General features: G+C 46.4%; 1 protein-coding gene across 1 annotated transcript in view; it reads right to left on the bottom strand.

The window, feature by feature from the left end:
* Window positions 1–24,039, bottom strand: part of LCMT2 (leucine carboxyl methyltransferase 2) — a 753,265-nt gene that overhangs the window by 231,501 nt on the left and 497,725 nt on the right. Inside the window, exons 10-11 of the mRNA XM_053705698.1 lie at window positions 7,241–7,474; window positions 2,742–2,948 (exon numbers count right to left, since the gene is read on the bottom strand). Coding sequence (XP_053561673.1) covers window positions 2,742–2,948; window positions 7,241–7,474 — 441 coding nt within the window. The remainder of the gene's footprint in view (window positions 1–2,741; window positions 2,949–7,240; window positions 7,475–24,039) is intronic.

The raw sequence follows: 24,039 nt of genomic DNA, 5'->3' as shown, positions 1-24,039 counted from the left end.
TCTTACACTTACTCTTTATTCCTGACGTATCACATTATCCTCCTCTTACACTTACTCTTTATTCCTGACGTATCACTTTATCCTCTTACACTTACTGTTTATTCCTGACGTATCACTTTATCCTCCTCTTACACTTACTCTTTATTCCTGACATATCATTTTATCCTCTTACACTTACTCTTTATTCCTGACATATCACTTTATCCTCCTCTTACACTTGCTCTTTATTCCTGACGTATCACTTTATCCTCTTACACTTACTCTTTATTCCTGACGTATCACTTTATCCTCCTCTTACACTTGCTCTTTATTCCTGACGTATCACTTTATCCTCTCACACTTACTGTTTATTCCTGACGTATCACTTTATCCTCTTACACTTACTGTTTATTCCTGACGTATCACATTATCCTCCTCTTACACTTACTGTTTATTCCTGACGTATCACTTTATCCTCTTACACTTACTCTTTATTCCTGACGTATCACATTATCCTCCTCTTACACTTACTGTTTATTCCTGACGTATCACTTTATCCTCTTACACTTACTGTTTATTCCTGACGTATCACTTTATCCTCTTACACTTACTCTTTATTCCTGACGTATCACATTATCCTCCTCTTACACTTACTGTTTATTCCTGACGTATCACTTTATCCTCTCACACTTACTCTTTATTCCTGACGTATCACATTATCCTCCTCTTACACTTACTGTTTATTCCTGACGTATCACTTTATCCTCTTACACTTACTCTTTATTCCTGACGTATCACATTATCCTCCTCTTACACTTACTGTTTATTCCTGACGTATCACTTTATCCTCTTACACTTACTCTTTATTCCTGACGTATCACATTATCCTCCTCTTACACTTACTCTTTATTCCTGACGTATCACTTTATCCTCTTCTTACACTTACTCTTTATTCCTGACGTATCACTTTATCCTCCTCTTACACTTACTCTTTATTCCTGACTTATCACTTTATCCTCTTACACTTACTCTTTATTCCTGGCGTATCACTTTATCCTCCTCTTACACTTACTCTTTATTCCTGACGTATCACTTTATCCTCTTACACTTACTCTTTATTCCTGACATATCACTTTATCCTCTTACACTTACTCTTTATTCCTGACGTATCACTTTATCCTCTTACACTTACTCTTTATTCCTGACGTATCACTTTATCCTCTTACACTTACTCTTTATTCCTGACATATCACTTTATCCTCTTACACTTACTCTTTATTCCTGACGTATCACTTTATCTTCTTACACTTACTGTTTATTCCTGATGTATCACTTTATCCTCTTACACTTACTCTTTATTCCTGACGTATCACTTTATCCTCCTCTTACACTTACTCTTTATTCCTGACGTATCACTTTATCCTCTCCTTACACTTACTCTTTATTCCTGATGTATCACTTTATCCTCTCCTTACACTTACTCTTTATTCCTGACGTATCACTTTATCCTCTTACACTTACTCTTTATTTCTGACATATCACTTTATCCTCCTCTTACACTTACTCTTTATTCCTGACGTATCACTTTATCCTCCTCTTACACTTACTCTTTATTCCTGACGTATCACTTTATCCTCTTACACTTACTCTTTATTTCTGACATATCACTTTATCCTCCTCTTACACTTACTCTTTATTCCTGACGTATCACTTTATCCTCTTACACTTACTCTTTATTCCTGACGTATCACTTTATCCTCCTCTTACACTTACTCTTTATTCCTGACGTATCACTTTATCCTCCTCTTACACTTACTCTTTATTCCTGACGTATCACTTTATCCTCTTACACTTACTGTTTATTCCTGACGTATCACTTTATCCTCTTACACTTACTCTTTATTCCTGATGTATCACTTTATCCTCCTCTTACACTTACTCTTTATTCCTGACGTATCACTTTATCCTCTTACACTCACTCTTTATTCCTGACGTATCACTTTATCCTCTTACACTTACTGTTTATTCCTGACGTATCACTTTATCCTCTTACACTTACTCTTTATTCCTGACGTATCACTTTATCCTCTTACACTTACTCTTTATTTCTGACGTATCACTTTATCCTCCTCTTACACTTACTCTTTATTCCTGACGTATCACTTTATCCTCTTACACTCACTCTTTATTCCTGACGTATCACTTTATCCTCTTACACTTACTCTTTATTCCTGACGTATCACTTTATCCTCTTACACTTACTCTTTATTTCTGACGTATCACTTTATCCTCCTCTTACACTTACTGTTTATTCCTGACGTATCACTTTATCCTCTTACACTTACTGTTTATTCCTGACGTATCACATTATCCTCCTCTTACACTTACTCTTTATTTCTGACGTATCACTTTATCCTCTTACACTTACTGTTTATTCCTGACGTATCACTTTATCCTCTTACACTTACTGTTTATTCCTGACGTATCACTTTATCCTCCTCTTACACTTACTCTTTATTCCTGACGTATCACTTTATCCTCTTACACTCACTCTTTATTCCTGACGTATCACTTTATCCTCTTACACTTACTGTTTATTCCTGACGTATCACTTTATCCTCTTACACTTACTCTTTATTCCTGACGTATCACTTTATCCTCTTACACTTACTCTTTATTCCTGACGTATCACTTTATCCTCTTACACTTAATCTTTATTCCTACACTTAGTCTATTATCAGGTGAAGTAGGTTAGTACCTACCACATAGGAACACTTCAGTTGCACTGTGTCTCCATCGCTGCAAGTGAAATCCCAGTGCTGTGTGTTTAACTATAATTTTCCCTGTTTCTTCATTGTGTTTCAAAGTCAGAGAATCAAGTGCTGGGGAAGTAGGAGAAAAACGCCCTCCAAGGACTAGAATTCCTCCAAACATTGAGAGTGGAGTTAACGAGTGCAGAAGACGTCCATCTAAAGGGAGAGAGAAGGGGGACAGAATCAGTTATTGAAAGTAGAAAATATCAGCAATCATCATAGGTGCTGCTCCTCTCTAGTGAAAATGACACTCTTTGTAAATTCACCCTTCCCATGGCATATGCCACTTATACACATGGTCCTGCCTCAGAGGGCATATGCCACTTATACACATGGTCCTGCCTCAGAGGGAATATGCCACTTATGCCCTCGGAAGCAGGACCATCTGTATAAGTGGCATATTCCCTCGGAGGCAGGACCATGTGTATAAGTGGTATATGCCCTCGGAGGCAGGACCATGTGTATAAGTGGTATATGCCCTCGGAGGCAGGACCATCTGTATAAGTGGTATATGCCCTCGGAGGCAGGACCATCTGTATAAGTGGCATATGCCCTCGGAGGCAGGACCATCTGTATAAGTGGCATATGCCCTCGGAGGCAGGACCATCTGTATAAGTGACATATGCCCTCGGAAGCAGGACCATCTGTATAAGTGACATATGCCCTCGGAGGCAGGACCATCTGTATAAGTGACATATGCCCTCGGAGGCAGGACCATGTGTATAAGTGGTATATGCCCTCGGAGGCAGGACCATGTGTATAAGTGGTATATGCCCTCGGAGGCAGGACCATGTGTATAAGTGGTATATGCCCTCGGAGGCAGGACCATGTGTATAAGTGGTATATGCCCTCGGAGGCAGGACCATGTCTATAAGTGGCATATGCCCTCAGAAGCAGGACCATCTGTATAAGTGACATATGCCCTCGGAGGCAGGACCATGTGTATAAGTGACATATGCCCTCGGAGGCAGGACCATGTGTATAAGTGGTATATGCCCTCGGAGGCAGGACCATGTGTATAAGTGGTATATGCCCTCGGAGGCAGGACCATGTGTATAAGTGGTATATGCCCTCGGAGGCAGGACCATGTGTATAAGTGGTATATGCCCTCGGAGGCAGGACCATCTGTATAAGTGGCATATGCCCTCGGAGGCAGGACCATGTGTATAAGTGGCATATGCCCTCGGAGGCAGGACCATGTGTATAAGTGGCATATGCCCTCGGAGGCAGGACCATGTGTATAAGTGGCATATGCCCTCGGAGGCAGGACCATGTGTATAAGAAACATATGCCCTCAGAGGCAGGACCCTGTGTATAAGTGACATATGCCCTCGGAGGCAGGACCATGTGTATATGTCACTTATACACAGGGTCCTGCCTCTGAGGGCATATGTCACTTATACACATGGTCCTACCTCCAAGGGCATATGTCACTCTTCTTGTACTGAGCTTAATAACCACAACATGTACCACCAGCATGTCACATAATGCTCTACTGGTACTGACACTAATAACCACATTGTCTACTAACAGCATGTCACATAATGCTCTACTGGTACCGAGACTAATAACCACACCGTCTACTAACAGCATGTCACATAATGCTCTACTGGTACCGAGACTAATAACCACACCGTCTACTAACAGCATGTCACATAATGCTCTACTGGTACTGAGACTAATAACCACATTGTCTACTAACAGCATGTCACATAATGCTCTACTGGTACTGAGACTAATAACCACACCGTCTACTAACAGCATGTCACATAATGCTCTACTGGTACCGAGACTAATAACCACACCGTCTACTAACAGCATGTCACATAATGCTCTACTGGTACCGAGACTAATAACTACACTGTCTACTAACAGCATGTCACATAATGCTCTACTGTTACTGAGACTAATAATCATACCGTCTACTAACAGTGTGTCACATAATGCTCTACTGGTACTGAGACTAATAACTACACCGTCTACTAACAGCATGTCACATAATATTCTACTGGTACTGAGACTAATAACTATACTGTCTACTAACAGCATGTCACAAAATGCTCTACTGGTACTGAGACTAATAACCATACCGTCTACTAACAGCATGTCACAAAATGCTCTACTGGTACTGAGACTAATAACCATACCGTCTACTAACAGCATGTCACATAATGCTCTACTGGTACTGAGACTAATAACCGCACTTTCTGCCACCAGTATGTCACATAGTGCTCTACTGGTACTGAGACTAATAACCACACCGTCTACTAACAGCATGTCACATAATGCTCTACTGGTACTGAGACTAATAACCATACCGTCTACTAACAGCATGTCACATAATGCTCTACTGGTACTGAGACTAATAACCATACCGTCTACTAACCGCATGTGACATAACGCTCTACTGGTACCGAGACTAATAACCACACCGTCTACTAACAGCGTGTCACATAATGCTCTACTGGTACTGAGACTAATAACCACACCGTCTACTAACAGCATATCACATAATGCTCTACTGGTACTGAGACTAATAACCACACCGTCTACTAACAGCGTGTCACATAATGCTCTACTGGTACTGAGACTAATAACCACACCGTCTACTAACAGCGTGTCACAAAATGCTCTACTGGTACTGAGACTAATAACTACACCGTCTACTAACAGCGTGTCACAAAATGCTCTACTGGTACTGAGACTAATAACCACACCGTCTACTAACAGCGTGTCACATAATGCTCTACTGGTACTGAGACTAATAACTACACCGTCTACTAACAGCATGTCACAAAATGCTCTACTGGTACTGAGACTAATAACCACACCGTCTACTAACAGCATGTCACATAATACTCTACTGGTACTGAGACTAATAACCACACCGTCTACTAACAGCATGTCACATAATGCTCTACTGGTACTGAGACTAATAACCACACCGTCTACTAACAGCGTGTCACATAATGCTCTACTGGTACTGAGACTAATAACCACACCGTCTACTAACAGCGTGTCACATAATGCTCTACTGGTACTGAGACTAATAACCACACCGTCTACTAACAGCGTGTCACATAATGCTCTACTGGTACTGAGACTAATAACCACACCGTCTACTAACAGCGTGTCACATAATGCTCTACTGGTACTGAGACTAATAACCACACAGTCTACTAACAGCATATCACATAATGCTCTACTGGTACTGAGACTAATAACCACACCGTCTACTAACAGCGTGTCACATAACGCTCTACTGGTACTGAGACTAATAACCACACCGTCTACTAACAGCGTGTCACATAATGCTCTACTGGTACTGAGACTAATAACTACACCGTCTACTAACAGCATGTCACAAAATGCTCTACTGGTACTGAGACTAATAACCACACCGTCTACTAACAGCGTGTCACATAACGCTCTACTGGTACTGAGACTAATAACCACACCGTCTACTAACAGCATGTCACATAATGCTCTACTGGTACTGAGACTAATAACTACACCGTCTACTAACAGCGTGTCACATAATGCTCTACTGGTACTGAGACTAATAACTACACCGTCTACTAACAGCATGTCACAAAATGCTCTACTGGTACTGAGACTAATAACCACACCGTCTACTAACAGCGTGTCACATAATACTCTACTGGTACTGAGACTAATAACCACACCGTCTACTAACAGCATGTCACATAATGCTCTACTGGTACTGAGACTAATAACCACACCGTCTACTAACAGCGTGTCACATAATGCTCTACTGGTACTGAGACTAATAACCACACCGTCTACTAACAGCGTGTCACATAATGCTCTACTGGTACTGAGACTAATAACCACACCGTCTACTAACAGCGTGTCACATAATGCTCTACTGGTACTGAGACTAATAACCACACCGTCTACTAACAGCATGTCACATAACGCTCTACTGGTACTGAGACTAATAACCGCACTTTCTGCCACCAGTATGTCACATAGTGATCTACTGGCAAAGAGGGTAGTGACCTGACTTGTCTTTCACCCACATATCACAGAGTGACCTGCCGGATCCTAGTAAGCAAGTAAGACAAGAAAGGCTGCATAAGGATATTAAATGTATTTAGAGCAAACAAAGGGTTCACAATACATATTAGGACAGTAGGATTGTGAGAATCCAGCACTTGCAGAGACTAGAGAAATGGCTGGACTATGAGGATTGTCTCTTTTAGCTATCTTCAGTCATTCTACTAGAAGGGTCCTATATAACCTCCAATCTCTCATTAGAAACTAACCCCCTCCTACTTCCTTGTGGTAAACACATATAAAATTTAATGTACACCCTTTATAAAGTGTTTATCATTCATACTTGTCTGCAATTGATTTTACTATATTAGCACTTCTGTTTGAATTAACAATACTGCTAAAGTATCAAGTGAAAATGACTGCATTACCCCAACCATCTGCAGTCTCCTCTTTGTCCCAGATGTCCATCTCACGTCGGAGTAAGTGTATATTTGTCAGTCTTTGGTGTTTCACATTGTTCACCCCAAAGCCCCCAGTGGTAATAATGAGCTGAGTTGAGAGCAAGCAGGAGCGATGACCAAAACGGCGCAGACTGCCCAGCTTTAGACTAAGGGGAGAAACAGAAAGCGAAGTGCCAGTCATAGGTGAAGATACCTGAAGACCTGCAATGAAAAGATGTAACCAATAAAGGCTAATACGTGAATAGGAGAGAGAAATCTAAATCATAAGCCATACGAAAAAGTTATTAAATAAGCGATGCCAAAGTCAAATTGTGATTAAATATGTAGGTCAAACAATACATCGCATACAAAAAGGGGAAGATTCTCCTCTTTTATTCCCTTTAACAAAACCATTTTATCTGCTAAGATATATCCATGTTTCCCCAGGACTCTTATTTGCTTTCACCCGCTCATTTTTCTGAACACCTGGCTAAAATGTAAGCATTTTTATATTGTCATGTCACTCCGTCTGTAACCATAGCCGTTGCCATGGACACGGCAGTGGTTGTGGGCGTGCAGCGATGACGTCATCACCACACGCTGTCTCTCTCTGGATGCCGCACTGATTACGCCTGTGGATCCTCCTTGGTGCAAATCTGCGCCTATGTAAGTAACTCCTTTAACTTACTACAATGCCCAAGTATAGTTCTATCTTGTGCTCCGTGGGTGCTTAAACCCCTGAGCTGCTGGGTTACTATTGGATTGCCTGTTTGTTCCCAGAACTCTGCTTGTCCCTGATTACTCTCCTGCTTAACCCCTGAACTGCTGGGTTACTATTGGATTGCCTGTTTGTTCCCAGAACTCTGCTTGTCCCTGATTACTCTCCTGCTTAACCCCTGAACTGCTGGGTTACTATTGGATTGCCTGTTTGTTCCCAGAACTCTCCTTGCCCCTAACTACTCTCCTGCTTAACCCCTGAGCTGCTGGGTTACTATTGGGTTGCCTGTTTGTTCCCAGAACTCTCCTTGCCCCTAACTACTCTCCTGCTTAACCCCTGAACTGCTGGGTTACTATTGGATTGCCTGTTTGTTCCCAGAACTCTCCTTGCCCCTAACTACTCTCCTGCTTAACCCCTGAGCTGCTGGGTTACTATTGGGTTGCCTGTTTGTTCCCAGAACTCTGCTTGTCCCTGACCACTCTCCTGCTTAACCCCTGAACTGCTGGGTTACTATTGGATTGCCTGTTTGTTCCCAGAACTCTGCTTGTCCCTGACCACTCTCCTGCTTAACCCCTGAACTGCTGGGTTACTATTGGATTGCCTGTTTGTTCCCAGAACTCTGCTTGTCCCTGACTACTCTCCTGCTTAACCCCTGAACTGCTGGGTTACTATTGGATTGCCTGTATGTTCCCAGAACTCTGCTTGTGACCTGACTACTCTCCTGCTTAACCCCTGAACTGCTGGGTTACTATTGGATTGCCTGTTTGTTCCCAGAACTCTCCTTGTCCCTAACTACTCTCCTGCTTAACCCCTGAGCTGCTGGGTTACTATTGGGTTGCCTGTTTGTTCCCAGAACTCTGCTAGTCCCTGACTACACTCCTGCTTAACCCCTGAACTGCTGGGTTACTATCGGATTGCCTGTTTGTTCACAGAACTCTGCTTGTAACCTGACTACTCTCCTGCTTAACCTCTGAACTGCTGGGTTACTATTGGATTGCCTGTTTGTTCCCAGAACTCTGCTTGTCCCTGACCACTCTCCTGCTTAACCCCTGAACTGCTGGGTTACTATTGGATTGCCTGTTTGTTCCCAGAACTCTGCTTGTCCCTGACAACTCTCCTGCTTAACCCCTGAACTGCTGGGTTACTATTGGATTGCCTGTTTGTTCCCAGAACTCTGCTTGTCCCTGACTACTCTCCTGCTTAACCCCTGAACTGCTGGGTTACTATTGGATTGCCTGTTTGTTCCCAGAACTCTGCTTGTCCCTGACCACTCTCCTGCTTAACCCCTGAACTGCTGGGTTACTATTGGATTGCCTGTTTGTTCCCAGAACTCTGCTTGTCCCTGACTACTCTCCTGCTTAACCCCTGAACTGCTGGGTTACTATTGGATTGCTTGTTTGTTCCCAGAACTCTGCTTGTCCCTGACCACTCTCCTGCTTAACCCCTGAACTGCTGGGTTACTATTGGATTGCCTGTTTGTTCCCAGAACTCTGCTTGTCCCTGACTACTCTCCTGCTTAACCCCTGAACTGCTGGGTTACTATTGGATTGCCTGTTTGTTCCCAGAACTCTGCTTGTGACCTGACTACTCTCCTGCTTAACCCCTGAACTGCTGGGTTACTATTGGATTGCCTGTTTGTTCCCAGAACTCTCCTTGTCCCTAACTACTCTCCTGCTTAACCCCTGAGCTGCTGGGTTACTATTGGGTTGCCTGTTTGTTCCCAGAACTCTGCTAGTCCCTGACTACACTCCTGCTTAACCCCTGAACTGCTGGGTTACTATCGGATTGCCTGTTTAGTCAGGTTACAAGCAGAGTTCTGTGAACACTCTCCTGCTTAACCTCTGAACTGCTGGGTTACTATTAGATTGCCTGTTTGTTCACAGAACTCTGCTTGTCCCTGACTACTCTCCTGCTTAACCCCTGAGCTGCTGGGTTACTATTGGGTTGCCTGTTTGTTGCTGAACTCTGCTTGTCCCTGACTACTCTCCTGCTTAACCCCTGAACTGCTGGGTTACTATTGGATTGCCTGTTTGTTCCCAGAACTCTCCTTGCCCCTAACTACTCTCCTGCTTAACCCCTGAGCTGCTGGGTTACTATTGGGTTGCCTGTTTGTTGCTGAACTCTGCTTGTAACCTGACTACTCTCCTGCTTAACCCCTGAACTGCTGGGTTACTATTGGATTGCCTGTTTGTTCCCAGAACTCTGCTTGTCCCTGACTACACTCCTGCTTAACCCCTGAACTGCTGGGTTACTATTGGATTGCCTGTTTGTTCCCAGAACTCTGCTTGTAACCTGACTACTCTCCTGCTTAACCCCTGAACTGCTGGGTTACTATTGGATTGCCTGTTTGTTCCCAGAACTCTGCTTGTAACCCGACTACTCTCCTGCTTAACCCCTGAACTGTTGGGTTACTATTGGATTGCATGTTTGTTGCTGAACTTTGCTTGTCCCTGACTACTCTCCTGCTTAACCCCTGAACTGCTGGGTTACTATTGGATTGCCTGTTTGTTCCCAGAACTCTCCTTGTCCCTGACTACTCTCCTGCTTAACCCCTGAGCTGCTGGGTTACTATTGGGTTGCCTGTTTGTTGCTGAACTCTGCTTGTCCCTGACTACTCTCCTGCTTAACCCCTGAACTGCTGTGTTACTATTGGATTGCCTGTTTGTTCCCAGAACTCTGCTTGTCCCTGACTACTCTCCTGCTTAACCCCCGAGCTGCTGGGTTACTATTGGGTTGCCTGTTTATTGCTGAACTCTGCTTGTAACCTGACTACTCTCCTGCTTAACCTCTGAATTGCTGGGTTACTATTGGATTGCCTGTTTGTTCCCAGAACTCTGCTTGTCCCTGACTACTCTCCTGCTTAACCCCTGAACTGCTGGGTTACTATTGGATTGCCTGTTCGTTCCCAGAACTCTGCTTGTCCCTGACCACTCTCCTGCTTAACCCCTGAACTGCTGGGTTACTATTGGATTGCCTGTTTGTTCCCAGAACTCTGCTTGTCCCTGACTACTCTCCTGCTTAACCCCTGAACTGCTGGGTTACTATTGGATTGCCTGTTTGTTCCCAGAACTCTGCTTGTCCCTGACTACTCTCCTGCTTAACCCCTGAACTGCTGGGTTACTATTGGATTGCCTGTTTGTTCCCAGAACTCTGTTTGTCCCTGACCACTCTCCTGCTTAACCCCTGAACTGCTGGGTTACTATTGGATTGCCTGTTTGTTCCCAGAACTCTGCTTGTCCCTGACCACTCTCCTGCTTAACCCCTGAACTGCTGGGTTACTATTGGATTGCCTGTTTGTTCCCAGAACTCTCCTTGTCCCTAACTACTCTCCTGCTTAACCCCTGAGCTGCTGGGTTACTATTGGGTTGCCTGTTTGTTCCCAGAACTCTGCTAGTCCCTGACTACTCTCCTGCTTAACCCCTGAACTGCTGGGTTACTATTGGATTGCCTGTTTGTTCACAGAACTCTGCTTGTAACCTGACTACTCTCCTGCTTAACCTCTGAACTGCTGGGTTACTATTAGATTGCCTGTTTGTTCACAGAACTCTGCTTGTCCCTGACTACTCTCCTGCTTAACCCCTGAACTGTTGGGTTACTATTGGATTGCATGTTTGTTGCTGAACTTTGCTTGTCCCTGACTACTCTCCTGCTTAACCCCTGAACTGCTGGGTTACTATTGGATTGCCTGTTTGTTCCCAGAACTCTCCTTGTCCCTGACTACTCTCCTGCTTAACCCCTGAGCTGCTGGGTTACTATTGGGTTGCCTGTTTGTTGCTGAACTCTGCTTGTCCCTGACTACTCTCCTGCTTAACCCCTGAACTGCTGGGTTACTATTGGATTGCCTGTTTGTTCCCAGAACTCTCCTTGCCCCTAACTACTCTCCTGCTTAACCCCTGAGCTGCTGGGTTACTATTGGGTTGCCTGTTTGTTGCTGAACTCTGCTTGTAACCTGACTACTCTCCTGCTTAACCCCTGAACTGCTGGGTTACTATTGGATTGCCTGTTTGTTCCCAGAACTCTGCTTGTCCCTGACTACTCTCCTGCTTAACCCCTGAACTGCTGGGTTACTATTGGATTGCCTGTTTGTTCCCAGAACTCTGCTTGTCCCTGACCACTCTCCTGCTTAACCCCTGAACTGCTGGGTTACTATTGGATTGCCTGTTTGTTCCCAGAACTCTGCTTGTAACCTGACTACTCTCCTGCTTAACCCCTGAACTGCTGGGTTACTATTGGATTGCCTGTTTGTTCCCAGAACTCTGCTTGTCACCTGACTACTCTCCTGCTTAACCCCTGAACTGCTGGGTTACTATTGGATTGCATGTTTGTTGCTGAACTTTGCTTGTCCCTGACTACTCTCCTGCTTAACCCCTGAACTGCTGGGTTACTATTGGATTGCCTGTTTGTTCCCAGAACTCTCCTTGTCCCTGACTACTCTCCTGCTTAACCCCTGAGCTGCTGGGTTACTATTGGGTTGCCTGTTTGTTGCTGAACTCTGCTTGTCCCTGACTACTCTCCTGCTTAACCCCTGAACTGCTGGGTTACTATTGGATTGCCTGTTTGTTCCCAGAACTCTGCTTGTCCCTGACTACTCTCCTGCTTAACCCCCGAGCTGCTGGGTTACTATTGGGTTGCCTGTTTATTGCTGAACTCTGCTTGTAACCTGACTACTCTCCTGCTTAACCTCTGAATTGCTGGGCTACTATTGGATTGCCTGTTTGTTCCCAGAACTCTGCTTGTCCCTGACTACTCTCCTGCTTAACCCCTGAACTGCTGGGTTACTATTGGATTGCCTGTTCGTTCCCAGAACTCTGCTTGTCCCTGACCACTCTCCTGCTTAACCCCTGAACTGCTGGGTTACTATTGGATTGCCTGTTTGTTCCCAGAACTCTGCTTGTAACCTGACTACTCTCCTGCTTAACCCCTGAACTGCTGGGTTACTATTGGATTGCCTGTTTGTTCCCAGAACTCTGCTAGTCCCTGACTACTCTCCTGCTTAACCCCTGAACTGCTGGGTTACTATTGGATTGCCTGTTTGTTCCCAGAACTCTGCTTGTCCCTGACCACTCTCCTGCTTAACCCCTGAACTGCTGGGTTACTATTGGATTGCCTGTTTGTTCCCAGAACTCTGCTTGTAACCTGACTACTCTCCTGCTTAACCCCTGAACTGCTGGGTTACTATTGGATTGCCTGTTTGTTCCCAGAACTCTGCTTGTAACCTGACTACTCTCCTGCTTAACCCCTGAACTGTTGGGTTACTATTGGATTGCATGTTTGTTGCTGAACTTTGCTTGTCCCTGACTACTCTCCTGCTTAACCCCTGAACTGCTGGGTTACTATTGGATTGCCTGTTTGTTCCCAGAACTCTGCTTGTCCCTGACTACTCTCCTGCTTAACCCCTGAGCTGCTGGGTTACTATTGGGTTGCCTGTTTGTTGCTGAACTCTGCTTGTCCCTGACTACTCTCCTGCTTAACCCCTGAACTGCTGGGTTACTATTGGATTGCCTGTTTGTTCCCAGAACTCTGCTTGTCCCTGACTACTCTCCTGCTTAACCCCCGAGCTGCTGGGTTACTATTGGGTTGCCTGTTTATTGCTGAACTCTGCTTGTAACCTGACTACTCTCCTGCTTAACCTCTGAATTGCTGGGTTACTATTGGATTGCCTGTTTGTTCCCAGAACTCTGCTTGTCCCTGACTACTCTCCTGCTTAACCCCTGAACTGCTGGGTTACTATTGGATTGCCTGTTCGTTCCCAGAACTCTGCTTGTCCCTGACCACTCTCCTGCTTAACCCCTGAACTGCTGGGTTACTATTGGATTGCCTGTTTGTTCCCAGAACTCTGCTTGTCCCTGACTACTCTCCTGCTTAACCCCTGAACTGCTGGGTTACTATTGGATTGCCTGTTTGTTCCCAGAACTCTGCTTGTCCCTGACCACTCTCCTGCTTAACCCCTGAACTGCTGGGTTACTATTGGATTGCCTGTTTGTTCCCAGAACTCTGTTTGTCCCTGACCACTCTCCTGCTTAACCCCTGAACTGCTGGGTTACTATTGGATTGCCTGTTTGTTCCCAGAACTCTGCTTGTCCCTGACCACTCTCCTGCTTAACCCCTGAACTGCTGGGTTACTATTGGATTGCCTGTTTGTTCCCAGAACTCTCCTTGTCCCTAACTACTCTCCTGCTTAACCCCTGAGCTGCTGGGTTACTATTGGGTTGCCTGTTTGTTCCCAGAACTCTGCTAGTCCCTGACTACACTCCTGCTTAACCCCTGAACTGCTGGGTTACTATCGGATTGCCTGTTTGTTCACAGAACTCTGCTTGTAACCTGACTACTCTCCTGCTTAACCTCTGAACTGCTGGGTTACTATTAGATTGCCTGTTTGTTCACAGAACTCTGCTTGTCCCTGACTACTCTCCTGCTTAACCCCTGAACTGTTGGGTTACTATTGGATTGCATGTTTGTTGCTGAACTTTGCTTGTCCCTGACTACTCTCCTGCTTAACCCCTGAACTGCTGGGTTACTATTGGATTGCCTGTTTGTTCCCAGAACTCTCTTTGTCCCTGACTACTCTCCTGCTTAACCCCTGAGCTGCTGGGTTACTATTGGGTTGCCTGTTTGTTGCTGAACTCTGCTTGTCCCTGACTACTCTCCTGCTTAACCCCTGAACTGCTGGGTTACTATTGGATTGCCTGTTTGTTCCCAGAACTCTCCTTGCCCCTAACTACTCTCCTGCTTAACCCCTGAGCTGCTGGGTTACTATTGGGTTGCCTGTTTGTTGCTGAACTCTGCTTGTAACCTGACTACTCTCCTGCTTAACCCCTGAACTGCTGGGTTACTATTGGATTGCCTGTTTGTTCCCAGAACTCTGCTTGTCCCTGACTACTCTCCTGCTTAACCCCTGAACTGCTGGGTTACTATTGGATTGCCTGTTTGTTCCCAGAACTCTGCTAGTCCCTGACTACTCTCCTGCTTAACCCCTGAACTGCTGGGTTACTATTGGATTGCCTGTTTGTTCCCAGAACTCTGCTTGTCCCTGACTACTCTCCTGCTTAACCCCTGAACTGCTGGGTTACTATTGGATTGCCTGTTTGTTCCCAGAACTCTGCTTGTAACCTGACTACTCTCCTGCTTAACCCCTGAACTGCTGGGTTACTATTGGATTGCCTGTTTGTTCCCAGAACTCTGCTTGTCCCTGACTACTCTCCTGCTTAACCCCTGAACTGTTGGGTTACTATTGGATTGCATGTTTGTTGCTGAACTTTGCTTGTCCCTGACTACTCTCCTGCTTAACCCCTGAACTGCTGGGTTACTATTGGATTGCCTGTTTGTTCCCAGAACTCTCCTTGTCCCTGACTACTCTCCTGCTTAACCCCTGAGCTGCTGGGTTACTATTGGGTTGCCTGTTTGTTGCTGAACTCTGCTTGTCCCTGACTACTCTCCTGCTTAACCCCTGAACTGCTGTGTTACTATTGGATTGCCTGTTTGTTCCCAGAACTCTGCTTGTCCCTGATTACTCTCCTGCTTAACCCCTGAACTGCTGGGTTACTATTGGATTGCCTGTTTGTTCCCAGAACTCTGCTTGTCCCTGACTACTCTCCTGCTTAACCCCTGAACTGCTGGGTTACTATTGGATTGCCTGTTTGTTCCCAGAACTCTGCTTGTCCCTGACTACTCTCCTGCTTAACCCCTGAACTGCTGGGTTACTATTGGATTGCCTGTTTGTTCCCAGAACTCTCCTTGCCCCTAACTACTCTCCTGCTTAACCCCTGAGCTGCTGGGTTACTATTGGGTTGCCTGTTTGTTCCCAGAACTCTCCTTGCCCCTAACTACTCTCCTGCTTAACCCCTGAACTGCTGGGTTACTATTGGATTGCCTGTTTGTTCCCAGAACTCTCCTTGCCCCTAACTACTCTCCTGCTTAACCCCTGAGCTGCTGGGTTACTATTGGGTTGCCTGTTTGTTCCCAGAACTCTGCTTGTCCCTGACCACTCTCCTGCTTAACCCCTGAACTGCTGGGTTACTATTGGATTGCCTGTTTGTTCCCAGAACTCTGCTTGTCCCTGACCACTCTCCTGCTTAACCCCTGAACTGCTGGGTTACTATTGGATTGCCTGTTTGTTCCCAGAACTCTGCTTGTCCCTGACTACTCTCCTGCTTAACCCCTGAACTGCTGGGTTACTATTGGATTGCCTGTATGTTCCCAGAACTCTGCTTGTGACCTGACTACTCTCCTGCTTAACCCCTGAACTGCTGGGTTACTATTGGATTGCCTGTTTGTTCCCAGAACTCTCCTTGTCCCTGACTACTCTCCTGCTTAACCCCTGAGCTGCTGGGTTACTATTGGGTTGCCTGTTTGTTCCCAGAACTCTGCTAGTCCCTGACTACACTCCTGCTTAACCCCTGAACTGCTGGGTTACTATCGGATTGCCTGTTTGTTCACAGAACTCTGCTTGTAACCTGACTACTCTCCTGCTTAACCTCTGAACTGCTGGGTTACTATTGGATTGCCTGTTTGTTCCCAGAACTCTGCTTGTCCCTGACCACTCTCCTGCTTAACCCCTGAACTGCTGGGTTACTATTGGATTGCCTGTTTGTTCCCAGAACTCTGCTTGTCCCTGACCACTCTCCTGCTTAACCCCTGAACTGCTGGGTTACTATTGGATTGCCTGTTTGTTCCCAGAACTCTGCTTGTCCCTGACTACTCTCCTGCTTAACCCCTGAACTGCTGGGTTACTATTGGATTGCCTGTTTGTTCCCAGAACTCTGCTTGTCCCTGACCACTCTCCTGCTTAACCCCTGAACTGCTGGGTTACTATTGGATTGCCTGTTTGTTCCCAGAACTCTGCTTGTCCCTGACTACTCTCCTGCTTAACCCCTGAACTGCTGGGTTACTATTGGATTGCTTGTTTGTTCCCAGAACTCTGCTTGTCCCTGACCACTCTCCTGCTTAACCCCTGAACTGCTGGGTTACTATTGGATTGCCTGTTTGTTCCCAGAACTCTGTTTGTCCCTGACTACTCTCCTGCTTAACCCCTGAACTGCTGGGTTACTATTGGATTGCCTGTATGTTCCCAGAACTCTGCTTGTGACCTGACTACTCTCCTGCTTAACCCCTGAACTGCTGGGTTACTATTGGATTGCCTGTTTGTTCCCAGAACTCTCCTTGTCCCTAACTACTCTCCTGCTTAACCCCTGAGCTGCTGGGTTACTATTGGGTTGCCTGTTTGTTCCCAGAACTCTGCTAGTCCCTGACTACACTCCTGCTTAACCCCTGAACTGCTGGGTTACTATCGGATTGCCTGTTTAGTCAGGTTACAAGCAGAGTTCTGTGAACACTCTCCTGCTTAACCTCTGAACTGCTGGGTTACTATTAGATTGCCTGTTTGTTCACAGAACTCTGCTTGTCCCTGACTACTCTCCTGCTTAACCCCTGAGCTGCTGGGTTACTATTGGGTTACCTGTTTGTTGCTGAACTCTGCTTGTCCCTGACTACTCTCCTGCTTAACCCCTGAACTGCTGGGTTACTATTGGATTGCCTGTTTGTTCCCAGAACTCTCCTTGCCCCTAACTACTCTCCTGCTTAACCCCTGAGCTGCTGGGTTACTATTGGGTTGCCTGTTTGTTGCTGAACTCTGCTTGTAACCTGACTACTCTCCTGCTTAACCCCTGAACTGCTGGGTTACTATTGGATTGCCTGTTTGTTCCCAGAACTCTGCTTGTCCCTGACCACTCTCCTGCTTAACCCCTGAACTGCTGGGTTACTATTGGATTGCCTGTTTGTTCCCAGAACTCTGCTTGTAACCTGACTACTCTCCTGCTTAACCCCTGAACTGCTGGGTTACTATTGGATTGCCTGTTTGTTCCCAGAACTCTGCTTGTAACCTGACTACTCTCCTGCTTAACCCCTGAACTGTTGGGTTACTATTGGATTGCATGTTTGTTGCTGAACTTTGCTTGTCCCTGACTACTCTCCTGCTTAACCCCTGAACTGCTGGGTTACTATTGGATTGCCTGTTTGTTCCCAGAACTCTCCTTGTCCCTGACTACTCTCCTGCTTAACCCCTGAGCTGCTGGGTTACTATTGGGTTGCCTGTTTGTTGCTGAACTCTGCTTGTCCCTGACTACTCTCCTGCTTAACCCCTGAACTGCTGTGTTACTATTGGATTGCCTGTTTGTTCCCAGAACTCTGCTTGTCCCTGACTACTCTCCTGCTTAACCCCCGAGCTGCTGGGTTACTATTGGGTTGCCTGTTTATTGCTGAACTCTGCTTGTAACCTGACTACTCTCCTGCTTAACCTCTGAATTGCTGGGCTACTATTGGATTGCCTGTTTGTTCCCAGAACTCTGCTTGTCCCTGACTACTCTCCTGCTTAACCCCTGAACTGCTGGGTTACTATTGGATTGCCTGTTTGTTCCCAGAACTCTGCTTGTCCCTGACCACTCTCCTGCTTAACCCCTGAACTGCTGGGTTACTATTGGATTGCCTGTTTGTTCCCAGAACTCTGCTTGTCCCTGACTACTCTCCTGCTTAACCCCTGAACTGCTGGGTTACTATTGGATTGCCTGTTTGTTCCCAGAACTCTGCTTGTCCCTGACTACTCTCCTGCTTAACCCCTGAACTGCTGGGTTACTATTGGATTGCCTGTTTGTTCCCAGAACTCTGTTTGTCCCTGACCACTCTCCTGCTTAACCCCTGAACTGCTGGGTTACTATTGGATTGCCTGTTTGTTCCCAGAACTCTGCTTGTCCCTGACCACTCTCCTGCTTAACCCCTGAACTGCTGGGTTACTATTGGATTGCCTGTTTGTTCCCAGAACTCTCCTTGTCCCTGACTACTCTCCTGCTTAACCCCTGAGCTGCTGGGTTACTATTGGGTTGCCTGTTTGTTCCCAGAACTCTGCTAGTCCCTGACTACACTCCTGCTTAACCCCTGAACTGCTGGGTTACTATCGGATTGCCTGTTTGTTCACAGAACTCTGCTTGTAACCTGACTACTCTCCTGCTTAACCTCTGAACTGCTGGGTTACTATTAGATTGCCTGTTTGTTCACAGAACTCTGCTTGTCCCTGACTACTCTCCTGCTTAACCCCTGAACTGTTGGGTTACTATTGGATTGCATGTTTGTTGCTGAACTTTGCTTGTCCCTGACTACTCTCCTGCTTAACCCCTGAACTGCTGGGTTACTATTGGATTGCCTGTTTGTTCCCAGAACTCTCTTTGTCCCTGACTACTCTCCTGCTTAACCCCTGAGCTGCTGGGTTACTATTGGGTTGCCTGTTTGTTGCTGAACTCTGCTTGTCCCTGACTACTCTCCTGCTTAACCCCTGAACTGCTGGGTTACTATTGGATTGCCTGTTTGTTCCCAGAACTCTCCTTGTCCCTAACTACTCTCCTGCTTAACCCCTGAGCTGCTGGGTTACTATTGGGTTGCCTGTTTGTTGCTGAACTCTGCTTGTAACCTGACTACTCTCCTGCTTAACCCCTGAACTGCTGGGTTACTATTGGATTGCCTGTTTGTTCCCAGAACTCTGCTAGTCCCTGACTACTCTCCTGCTTAACCCCTGAACTGCTGGGTTACTATTGGATTGCCTGTTTGTTCCCAGAACTCTGCTAGTCCCTGACTACTCTCCTGCTTAACCCCTGAACTGCTGGGTTACTATTGGATTGCCTGTTTGTTCCCAGAACTCTGCTTGTCCCTGACCACTCTCCTGCTTAACCCCTGAACTGCTGGGTTACTATTGGATTGCCTGTTTGTTCCCAGAACTCTGCTTGTAACCTGACTACTCTCCTGCTTAACCCCTGAACTGCTGGGTTACTATTGGATTGCCTGTTTGTTCCCAGAACTCTGCTTGTAACCTGACTACTCTCCTGCTTAACCCCTGAACTGTTGGGTTACTATTGGATTGCATGTTTGTTGCTGAACTTTGCTTGTCCCTGACTACTCTCCTGCTTAACCCCTGAACTGCTGGGTTACTATTGGATTGCCTGTTTGTTCCCAGAACTCTCCTTGTCCCTGACTACTCTCCTGCTTAACCCCTGAGCTGCTGGGTTACTATTGGGTTGCCTGTTTGTTGCTGAACTCTGCTTGTCCCTGACTACTCTCCTGCTTAACCCCTGAACTGCTGTGTTACTATTGGATTGCCTGTTTGTTCCCAGAACTCTGCTTGTCCCTGACTACTCTCCTGCTTAACCCCTGAACTGCTGGGTTACTATTGGATTGCCTGTTTGTTCCCAGAACTCTGCTTGTCCCTGATTACTCTCCTGCTTAACCCCTGAACTGCTGGGTTACTATTGGATTGCCTGTTTGTTCCCAGAACTCTGCTTGTCCCTGACTACTCTCCTGCTTAACCCCTGAACTGCTGGGTTACTATTGGATTGCCTGTTTGTTCCCAGAACTCTCCTTGCCCCTAACTACTCTCCTGCTTAACCCCTGAGCTGCTGGGTTACTATTGGATTGCCTGTTTGTTCCCAGAACTCTCCTTGCCCCTAACTACTCTCCTGCTTAACCCCTGAGCTGCTGGGTTACTATTGGATTGCCTGTTTGTTCCCAGAACTCTCCTTGCCCCTAACTACTCTCCTGCTTAACCCCTGAGCTGCTGGGTTACTATTGGGTTGCCTGTTTGTTCCCAGAACTCTGCTTGTCCCTGACCACTCTCCTGCTTAACCCCTGAACTGCTGGGTTACTATTGGATTGCCTGTTTGTTCCCAGAACTCTGCTTGTCCCTGACCACTCTCCTGCTTAACCCCTGAACTGCTGGGTTACTATTGGATTGCCTGTTTGTTCCCAGAACTCTGCTTGTCCCTGACTACTCTCCTGCTTAACCCCTGAACTGCTGGGTTACTATTGGATTGCCTGTATGTTCCCAGAACTCTGCTTGTGACCTGACTACTCTCCTGCTTAACCCCTGAACTGCTGGGTTACTATTGGATTGCCTGTTTGTTCCCAGAACTCTGCTTGTCCCTAACTACTCTCCTGCTTAACCCCTGAGCTGCTGGGTTACTATTGGGTTGCCTGTTTGTTCCCAGAACTCTGCTAGTCCCTGACTACACTCCTGCTTAACCCCTGAACTGCTGGGTTACTATCGGATTGCCTGTTTGTTCACAGAACTCTGCTTGTAACCTGACTACTCTCCTGCTTAACCTCTGAACTGCTGGGTTACTATTGGATTGCCTGTTTGTTCCCAGAACTCTGCTTGTCCCTGACCACTCTCCTGCTTAACCCCTGAACTGCTGGGTTACTATTGGATTGCCTGTTTGTTCCCAGAACTCTGCTTGTCCCTGACCACTCTCCTGCTTAACCCCTGAACTGCTGGGTTACTATTGGATTGCCTGTTTGTTCCCAGAACTCTGCTTGTCCCTGACTACTCTCCTGCTTAACCCCTGAACTGCTGGGTTACTATTGGATTGCCTGTTTGTTCCCAGAACTCTGCTTGTCCCTGACTACTCTCCTGCTTAACCCCTGAACTGCTGGGTTACTATTGGATTGCCTGTTTGTTCCCAGAACTCTGCTTGTCCCTGACTACTCTCCTGCTTAACCCCTGAACTGCTGGGTTACTATTGGATTGCTTGTTTGTTCCCAGAACTCTGCTTGTCCCTGACCACTCTCCTGCTTAACCCCTGAACTGCTGGGTTACTATTGGATTGCCTGTTTGTTCCCAGAACTCTGCTTGTCCCTGACTACTCTCCTGCTTAACCCCTGAACTGCTGGGTTACTATTGGATTGCCTGTATGTTCCCAGAACTCTGCTTGTGACCTGACTACTCTCCTGCTTAACCCCTGAACTGCTGGGTTACTATTGGATTGCCTGTTTGTTCCCAGAACTCTCCTTGTCCCTAACTACTCTCCTGCTTAACCCCTGAGCTGCTGGGTTACTATTGGGTTGCCTGTTTGTTCCCAGAACTCTGCTACTCCCTGACTACACTCCTGCTTAACCCCTGAACTGCTGGGTTACTATCGGATTGCCTGTTTAGTCAGGTTACAAGCAGAGTTCTGTGAACACTCTCCTGCTTAACCTCTGAACTGCTGGGTTACTATTAGATTGCCTGTTTGTTCACAGAACTCTGCTTGTCCCTGACTACTCTCCTGCTTAACCCCTGAGCTGCTGGGTTACTATTGGGTTGCCTGTTTGTTGCTGAACTCTGCTTGTCCCTGACTACTCTCCTGCTTAACCCCTGAACTGCTGGGTTACTATTGGATTGCCTGTTTGTTCCCAGAACTCTCCTTGCCCCTAACTACTCTCCTGCTTAACCCCTGAGCTGCTGGGTTACTATTGGGTTGCCTGTTTGTTGCTGAACTCTGCTTGTAACCTGACTACTCTCCTGCTTAACCCCTGAACTGCTGGGTTACTATTGGATTGCCTGTTTGTTCCCAGAACTCTGCTTGTCCCTGACCACTCTCCTGCTTAACCCCTGAACTGCTGGGTTACTATTGGATTGCCTGTTTGTTCCCAGAACTCTGCTTGTAACCTGACTACTCTCCTGCTTAACCCCTGAACTGCTGGGTTACTATTGGATTGCCTGTTTGTTCCCAGAACTCTGCTTGTAACCTGACTACTCTCCTGCTTAACCCCTGAACTGTTGGGTTACTATTGGATTGCATGTTTGTTGCTGAACTTTGCTTGTCCCTGACTACTCTCCTGCTTAACCCCTGAACTGCTGGGTTACTATTGGATTGCCTGTTTGTTCCCAGAACTCTCCTTGTCCCTGACTACTCTCCTGCTTAACCCCTGAGCTGCTGGGTTACTATTGGGTTGCCTGTTTGTTGCTGAACTCTGCTTGTCCCTGGCTACTCTCCTGCTTAACCCCTGAACTGCTGTGTTACTATTGGATTGCCTGTTTGTTCCCAGAACTCTGCTTGTCCCTGACTACTCTCCTGCTTAACCCCCGAGCTGCTGGGTTACTATTGGGTTGCCTGTTTATTGCTGAACTCTGCTTGTAACCTGACTACTCTCCTGCTTAACCTCTGAATTGCTGGGCTACTATTGGATTGCCTGTTTGTTCCCAGAACTCTGCTTGTCCCTGACTACTCTCCTGCTTAACCCCTGAACTGCTGGGTTACTATTGGATTGCCTGTTCGTTCCCAGAACTCTGCTTGTCCCTGACCACTCTCCTGCTTAACCCCTGAACTGCTGGGTTACTATTGGATTGCCTGTTTGTTCCCAGAACTCTGCTTGTCCCTGACTACTCTCCTGCTTAACCCCTGAACTGCTGGGTTACTATTGGATTGCCTGTTTGTTCCCAGAACTCTGCTTGTCCCTGACTACTCTCCTGCTTAACCCCTGAACTGCTGGGTTACTATTGGATTGCCTGTTTGTTCCCAGAACTCTGTTTGTCCCTGACCACTCTCCTGCTTAACCCCTGAACTGCTGGGTTACTATTGGATTGCCTGTTTGTTCCCAGAACTCTGCTTGTCCCTGACCACTCTCCTGCTTAACCCCTGAACTGCTGGGTTACTATTGGATTGCCTGTTTGTTCCCAGAACTCTCCTTGTCCCTGACTACTCTCCTGCTTAACCCCTGAGCTGCTGGGTTACTATTGGGTTGCCTGTTTGTTCCCAGAACTCTGCTAGTCCCTGACTACACTCCTGCTTAACCCCTGAACTGCTGGGTTACTATCGGATTGCCTGTTTGTTCACAGAACTCTGCTTGTAACCTGACTACTCTCCTGCTTAACCTCTGAACTGCTGGGTTACTATTAGATTGCCTGTTTGTTCACAGAACTCTGCTTGTCCCTGACTACTCTCCTGCTTAACCCCTGAACTGTTGGGTTACTATTGGATTGCATGTTTGTTGCTGAACTTTGCTTGTCCCTGACTACTCTCCTGCTTAACCCCTGAACTGCTGGGTTACTATTGGATTGCCTGTTTGTTCCCAGAACTCTCTTTGTCCCTGACTACTCTCCTGCTTAACCCCTGAGCTGCTGGGTTACTATTGGGTTGCCTGTTTGTTGCTGAACTCTGCTTGTCCCTGACTACTCTCCTGCTTAACCCCTGAACTGCTGGGTTACTATTGGATTGCCTGTTTGTTCCCAGAACTCTCCTTGCCCCTAACTACTCTCCTGCTTAACCCCTGAGCT

Source organism: Bombina bombina, chromosome 3 (assembly GCF_027579735.1).
Source record: "Bombina bombina isolate aBomBom1 chromosome 3, aBomBom1.pri, whole genome shotgun sequence".
Classification (NCBI taxonomy): domain Eukaryota; kingdom Metazoa; phylum Chordata; class Amphibia; order Anura; family Bombinatoridae; genus Bombina; species Bombina bombina.
This window is presented reverse-complemented; position numbering and strand designations above follow the sequence as displayed.